Source organism: Electrophorus electricus, chromosome 21 (genome assembly GCF_041902795.1).
Source record: "Electrophorus electricus isolate QZ-2024a chromosome 21, ASM4190279v1, whole genome shotgun sequence".
NCBI classification, from domain to species: domain Eukaryota; kingdom Metazoa; phylum Chordata; class Actinopteri; order Gymnotiformes; family Gymnotidae; genus Electrophorus; species Electrophorus electricus.
The window spans coordinates 480,001-487,329 of record NC_137517.1 but is presented as its reverse complement, the minus strand read 5'-3'; the positions used below and the strand labels follow the sequence as shown (position 1 = coordinate 487,329).

The 7,329-nt window shown below is 51.2% G+C and overlaps 2 protein-coding genes across 12 annotated transcripts in view; both read left to right on the top strand.

Moving 5' to 3' along the window:
• Positions 1-297: 297 nt before the first annotated feature.
• mogat3a (monoacylglycerol O-acyltransferase 3a) lies at positions 298-4,690 on the top strand. 10 transcript variants are annotated; one of them, XM_081704586.1, is made up of 8 exons: positions 298-434; positions 526-634; positions 1,111-1,202; positions 1,467-1,671; positions 2,854-3,028; positions 3,153-3,352; positions 3,513-3,592; positions 4,121-4,690. In XM_081704586.1, exons 2-8 carry the CDS (start codon positions 541-543, stop codon positions 4,193-4,195), a joined length of 921 nt encoding a protein of 306 aa, XP_081560712.1. In that variant the 5' UTR covers positions 298-434; positions 526-540; the 3' UTR covers positions 4,196-4,690. The 10 variants fall into 10 exon arrangements, 9 of the variants coding, with proteins under 9 accessions (XP_081560712.1, XP_081560715.1, XP_035377161.1 ...); XM_081704589.1 differs by having other exon boundaries at positions 303-434; positions 592-634; XM_035521268.2 differs by having other exon boundaries at positions 303-434; positions 592-634; positions 1,024-1,202.
• Positions 4,691-4,979: 289 nt separating this feature from the next.
• The window catches only part of tsc22d4 (TSC22 domain family member 4), a 22,499-nt gene continuing 20,149 nt past the window's right edge, over positions 4,980-7,329 (top strand). The window contains exon 1 of one of the 2 annotated variants that reach the window (XM_035521263.2): positions 4,980-7,329. This exon is cut by the window's right edge and continues 511 nt beyond it. In XM_035521263.2, coding sequence (XP_035377156.1) covers positions 7,139-7,329 — 191 coding nt within the window. In that variant the 5' untranslated portion in view covers positions 4,980-7,138. The other variant, XM_035521262.2, reaches the window with a different exon arrangement.

The window sequence follows — 7,329 nt, the reverse complement described above, 5'->3', positions numbered from 1 at the left end:
AGAACTCGCTGAACTCACTTTCTGAAAATACAGTATATCTGGTAATCCTGGACAACCCGCTGTCGTTTCTGCCCGTGGATGTGACCTGGACACGCGGGTTTCTCCTGTAGGACATCGTCTGCTTGGACAGTCTTTGTCTCGGACTCCGTGTTCAGGACTTCAGGAGACATCAAAGCTCCGTCACCTCCGTGTGCTGCATCCCACGCGCGGACCAGCACTGGGGCGCCCGCGACAGTCAACGCCAGCCCTCACCTGATTGGTCCGAAGTGAAGGGGCGGGTCTGTGACGTCATACGGCTGGAGCGCGAGGAGGTTTAGAGTGAGCAGGACGCGCTCGAGGACTTACCGATCGGTCCCGAGCTGATCGTTCACTCGCGACGCTGCTTTGAACGCAGACGTTTCGGATAAAAGCGGAGAACCTTCTCACTCTTCTGGGTAAGTTACAGAGCGTGTCACACACACGAGACACGGGTGTAGCCTACACGGAAATCACAGATGAGTGTGTGTGTGTGTGTGTGTGTGTGAGAGATCTGAAGCAGAAATGAAGGTTGAATTCGCTCCGTTAAATATTCCGTTGCGGCGTCGGTTGCAGACCGCCGCTGTTGTGCAGTGGATCTTCTCCTTCCTCGCGCTTGGTGAGTAAACAACGGCGACCCGCGCGGACCGTTCCGAGCGCGTGCCTGTGTGTGTGGCGTCATTACGTGTGTGTGTGTGTGTGTGTGTGTGTGTGTGTGTGTGTGTGTGTGTGTGTCCGTGTCCACTGGACTTATTCCCGTACGTCCTGGGTGAACGGAGTGTGCTGACGGTGTTGATGCTCCGTGAGTGAGTGAAGCTCCCTGTCCGGCCCAGCAGTCACACGTCTTCACTCACACACACACTAACCATTAACTTTAAACTTCAGTTTACTTTTCGTTTACCTTTCTTTTGGTGTTCATGCTGCATTTTTATTCATGATTTTGTTTCCCCAGTTTAACTTTTTTTTGTCATAGCTCCTCTCTCTCTCTCTCTCTCTCTCTCTCTCTAGCTCAGTGTTGTCTAGCTGCGTTTGTGCTCATCTGCTTAAGTGATTGGTGGATGGTGGGTGTGCTGTATGCTGGTTGGCTGTATCTAGACAAAGACACGCCCACATGTGGAGGTCGGAGGTCAAACTGGGTCAGAAGCTGGAGCATGTGGAGATACTTCAGAGATTATTTCCCCATTTCTGTAAGGGTGTGTGTGTGTGTGTGTGTGTGTGTGTGTGTGTGTGTGTGTGTGTGTGTGTGTGTGTGTGTGTGTGTGAGTGAGCGAGCGAGCGAGCGAGCAAGTCTCCTTTCTAAGCTAAAAGTGTGAGTGTGGACACGGGTCACAGAGTTGTAGGGTCATGTGTTCATAGGGTCAGGCACTGTTCAGTATATCTTTAGTATCTCTAAACAGGAATGTTTAAAGTTCTCTCTCTCTCTCTCCTCTTCTCCCTCTCTCTCTCTCTAGCTGGTAAAGACTGTGGATCTTGATGCAAGCTGTAATTACCTGTTTGGTTTCCATCCACACGGCGTGTTGGTCGCAGGCGCATTTGGGAATTTCTGCACAGAAGCGTCTGGATTCTCCAAGCTGTTCCCAGGACTCACTCCCTACCTCCTGATGTTACCTTTCTGGTTCCGAGTTCCTTTCTTCAGAGACTATATCATGTTTGGAGGTGAGAGAAGTGTGTGCGTGTGTGTGTGTTAAACTGTATGTTGAGCTGTTTTGTGTTGTGTAAAGTGACATTGTACAAGTTCACTGTGTAGAAATATTTGAAGTTGATCCAACTAGACCAAAAAGTCAGAGCAGACACACACACACACACACACACACAGTCAGCGCTGTGCCAGCGTAAACGCGCGTGCACACAGTCAGCGCTGTGCCAGCGTAAACGCGCGTGCACACAGTCAGCGCTGTGCCAGCGTAAACGCGCGCACACAGTCAGCGCTGTGCCAGCGTAAACGCGCGCACACAGTCAGCGCTGTGCCAGCGTAAACGCGCGTGCACACAGTCAGCGCTGTGCCAGCGTAAACGCGCGCACACAGTCAGCGCTGTGCCAGCATAAACGCGCGCACACAACACAGTCAGCGCTGTGCCAGCATAAACGCGCACACACAACACAGTCAGCGCTGTGCCAGCGTAAACGCGCACACACAACACAGTCAGCGCTGTGCCAGCGTAAACGCGCACACACAACACAGTCAGCTCTGTGCCAGCGTAAACGCGCACACACAACACGCAGTCAGCGCTGTGCCAGCGTAAACGCGCGCACACAACGCAGTCAGCGCTGTGCCAGCGTAAACGCGCACACACAACACAGTCAGCGCTGTGCCAGCGTAAACGCGCACACACAACACAGTCAGCGCTGTGCCAGCGTAAACGCGCACACACAACATGCAGTCAGCGCTGTGCCAGCGTAAATGCGCGCACACAACGCAGTCAGCGCTGTGCCAGCGTAAACGCGCGCACACAACACAGTCAGCGCTGTGCCAGCGTAAACGCGCACACACAACACGCAGTCAGCGCTGTGCCAGCGTAAATGCGCGCACACAACGCAGTCAGCGCTGTGCCAGCGTAAACGCGCGCACACAACACAGTCAGGGCTGTGCCAGCGTAAACGCGCACACACAACACGCAGTCAGCGCTGTGCCAGCGTAAACGCGCACACACAACACGCAGTCAGCGCTGTGCCAGCGTAAACGCGCACACACAACACGCAGTCAGCGCTGTGCCAGCGTAAACGCGCACACACACACACACACACAGAGTCAGCGCTGTGCCTCACCCTGATCCATATAAGCTGAGGTGGTTTTTCTTGTCTATAGTTTGACCCTTGACCTTTGCCCTGTGGCCTCAGGGCTGGTGTCCAGTGAGAAGGCGAGTGCCAGTTACCTGCTGAGCCGGCCGGGGGGCGGGAACGTTGCAGTTGTGGCGGTGGGCGGAGCTCCTGAGTCCCTGGAGGCGCGGCCAGGAGCGCTAACACTTCAACTGCTGCAGAGGAAAGGCTTCATCAAACTGGCCCTCAAACACGGGTGGGTGTGTGTGTGTGTGTGTGTGTGTGTCTCTCATTCACACACACACACACACACACACACACTATAGGTGTGTCCTCTCACTGTGTCAGTGATGGGTGTGTGTGTGTGTGTGTGTGTCTAGAGCTTGGCTGGTTCCAGTGTTCTCATTCGGGGAGAACGAACTGTTTGATCAGATGGAGAACCCAACAGGCTCTGCCCTCCGGCGGGTTCAGGACCACCTACAGAGGATTATGGGCGTGGCCTTACCACTTTTTCATGCCAGAGGAGTTTTTCAATACAGCTTTGGCCTTCTGCCTTATAGAAAACCCATACACACTATAGGTATGAGACAGACACACACTCACATACATACTATAGGTACTAGACACACACACACGCATCCACGCACAAGCAAAAAGTGAGATGCACACAATTAGGGCAATAATTAAAATAAACTAAATTAAAGTAAACAGTCTCTCTCTCTCTCACACTCTTCCTGTAGTGGGGAGGCCGATTCCTGTTGATCAGAATTCCTCTCCCACTAAAGAAGACGTTGACTCTCTCCACTTGCGCTACATAGAGGTCAGACAGCTCAAAAGGGCTTGTGTGTGTATGTGGTCTATAATGTTATTTAAGGGGGGTTGTGTGTGTGTGTGTATGGTGTATAATGTTATTTAAGGGGGGCTGTGTGTGTGAGATATATTGTGGTGTATAATGTTATTTAAGGGGGGCTGTGTGTGTGAGATATATTGTGGTCTATAATGTTATTTAAGGGTGTGTGTGTGTGTGTGTGTGTGTGTGTGTGTGTGTGTGTGTGTGTGTGTGTGTGTGTGTGTGTGTGTGTGTGTGTGTGTGTGTGTGTGTGTGTGTGTGTGTGTGTGTGTGTGTGTGTGAGAGAGAGAGAGAGTGAGAGAGAGTGTGAGTGTCTTAGTGGTTAAGGTATTTGTCTAGTAATCAGAAGGTTGCCAGTTCAAGTCCCACCACTGCCAAGTTACCACTGTTTGGCGCCTGAGGAAGACCCGGAGGAAAATTCAGTCAGAAATGTGAATTGCTTTTGATAAAAGTGTCAGATAAATGCTGTAAATGTAAAAGTCTTTACTGATATTTCAGGGCTTGATGCAGCTTTTTGAAGAGAACAAGGGGAAGTTCGGAATCAATGAAGACAAACACCTGAGTTTCATCTGAAGTGTGTGTGTGTGTGTGTGTGTGTATGTATGTATGTGTGCACATTTGGTTTGCCTTGTGTCTGTAACTCCAAAGTTAATAGGAGGTTGTTATTTGAGGAACATGAGGGTTCCCCTCACGTTGGCAGGTTGTGCTCATGTGTCATTGGCCACATTCCTGTTTACTTATAACCTGTTTAACTGAATGATTTAGAATAACTGAAGCGAAAGTTCTGAATCAAATACTCACAAAGTGGAAGGTGAATCAATCAGTGCTGTTTACAAAAAGGCAAAACAAAAGGAGTTTGCTTTGGTCCAAGTTGATTCTTACATTTTGACCTGAGATCCTTTAAGCTAAATGTAACTCTGACTGGTTGAGGGGTGACACACATGGTACATGTTTAAGATACAATCTTTAAAAAAAAAAAGAAGAAATATAACATATTAACTGGGACCTTTATCAATTCCTGTCTCCAAGGATGTAAACTGGAGAATAAAAATTACCTGCTGCTGTTTGCATTGTGTTTGTTTACTGGTATTTTAGAGCAGAAACATTAATAGATTTGTGTAAACAACCATTACTTAACTAATTCTTAAGCATTTTTGTGAAAAGGCAATAATGTATATTTTACTAATGCTATAAAAATGGTATATAGTGAAGAAATGAAACTTGGTGCATCACATGCCTTTACAAGTCATTTAGAGCAGTGGTGAAGGTATGTGACTTGTGCTCAGAAGGTTGCTGGTTCAAGTCCCACCACGGCCAAGGTGACACTGAGCAAAACCCATAACCCATTAATTACTCGAGTTGTACTCAGTCATTTGTATAAATGTAAATGCCATAGGTGTTAAGTTACAGTTCCGTGAAAGCATTACAGCGTGTTATGAACGGAACCGACTGTGCGCATCCACTAGGGGGCGCCCTCGCCCAGCGCTGGAGGGTTCCCGTTAAAAGGCCTGCAGCTCGAGACCAGAACTCCTCTCCTCGTGAGTTCGGTGCTGCTGCATGCGCGTCCTCCTCGCGAGCACCGTTCCGCCATCTTTCTGAGCGAACGCGCCCACGCGCAGCTCAGTCCCGAGTTTTTCAGGACGTTTCCGGAACGCTTTAGCAAAACTTCTGCTAACTTCCCCTCGACGTGCAATAACTTATTGGTACTTCGCTGGAATGCAGTTTACATCAAACAACTTTCACGTGACGGAGGTTGTAACAATGTAGCACGCGGATATCTGGAAGTCAGGACGGGGTCCGTGCGTGCGTTGCGTGCCAAACACACTCTGCGTGTGGGGGCGTAACTTCCGGATTCAGGAAAGTTGTCAACAGTTTGGTGACGGCGAAGTTGTCAGGAGAATCTGGATCTAAGCGCGGTCACTGGTCTGTGCTCGGGACTTACTGGCCGAACTGGGCGTGGGGAACGACCCTGGCGCGCGCTGGTGAACGCTGAGGGCTCGCGTTTGCTGTTCAAACTGCAGCTCGTGCTTTCTCCCGTGTCTACGTCCCGAGTCGTGGGAGCGGGAGACGCGCGGGGGTTCGGGCCTGGTTCGGTGTCACTGGGTCTCGAGCAGAACTCGAGAGCACGCGGACCAGCCTACGGGTGGATGCGTGCACCCTTACACACTGGCTCGCGGCCATCGTCAGTGGACTACAGGCATCAGTAACGATCTACAAGCTGTCTGACACGTGCGCAGTTGCTCCGGAGCTCGCTAACGAACACAGTGCGTGCGCGCCCTCGGGGAGGGTTCCGTACGCGCTCAGGTATTCTCGCTCTCTGCCCTAATGTTTGCCCTCGTGGAAACTTCAGCGTGCACGCGTGAGCGTGGAAGACCCGCACGGTGCGGACGATTTTAAGGAGTTCGACGTCACTGTGATCCAAATGGCATGAGCTCGTGCAGCGTGGGAGTTGGTGTTGGAGCGAGTGGCAGTGCCGTGCACGCGGGCGTGTTTGCCAGTCCGATGTGACATGCCTCTCTGCGTACGCGCACAGTAGCAGAGCGCGAGGGTACACAGTCGGCTCGGAGACCAGCCTGTAGACTCGCGACATACGGGGCTTTCTGCTCACTTGTGTGTGTGTGTGTGTGTGTGTGTGTGTGTGTGTGTGTGTGTGTGTGTGTGTGTGTGTGTGTGTGTGTGTGTGTGTGTGTGTGTGAGAGAGAGAGAGACTTCACAGAGGTTGGCCTACATTTGGTTATCGCAAAACGTTGAACTATTGATAACTATTGACTCTTGCATCTTTTAGGAAACTGAACTACAGTAGCTGCTGGAGCGTGCGCGGTCGTGCCTGTCACCGTCCGCCACGTGCAGGGCTGAGAGGAAGGCGAGGTTGTGTAATGACAGTGGCCAGTATCCGCTCCGCACGGCTGCGGGGTTTGTAGTGGTAAAGCTCTGCTCAGACCGACCCAGCGGTAAATGTTCGGGGGCACATGTGGCACAGCCGAGTTCCCCTAGAAACATCGACTACAGGAAAACGGACAGTCCATTAGATCGGCGCGAGTGGGCCAGACTTGCGCAACCTCCGGCCAGAGAGACTTTTCGTTTATAAAAGGCTTCGTTTCTTTCATCAGACCAGCTCTCGCGACCAGAACCAGAGCTCAGGTTCAAACGACACAGTAAGTCGTGTTGTAGTGCGTGCTGTCAGATCCGCGAGACTTTAACCTGATGCTCCCTGGTGAAGTCGTGGGAGCAGGAAACTAATTTTGGATGTTCGGCTGCCTTTTCTCTTGCGCTGTTCTTTGGCGTCTTTCTGAACTCGTTAAGACACTTTTCCCTCATTTGTATTTATAATGTGGTGTCAGGTTTCCTTTTACCCACGTGTGTAACACATACCAGGATGTAACTTGAAGGACATAGACTACGTTTGTAGAGACACACACACACACACACACACACACACTCACCCCCCCCCCATACACGCATTGACTCTTGCACTCACTTCTCACACACACACACACACACACACACAGAGGCAGAATGAGCAGTGGAAAGAAACGGAGTGGTTTCCAGATCACCAGCGTGACTTCTGACTACAACCAGAGTGTTGGGGAGGGTCACGCTCCACACGGACCCTCGGCGCCTGAGACCAGTGTCTCTCAGAGGGACCCCGGAGAGCAGATGATGTCCCCTCCAGGTGTGTTCAACGGCCCCGCCTTCCAGACGCAGCA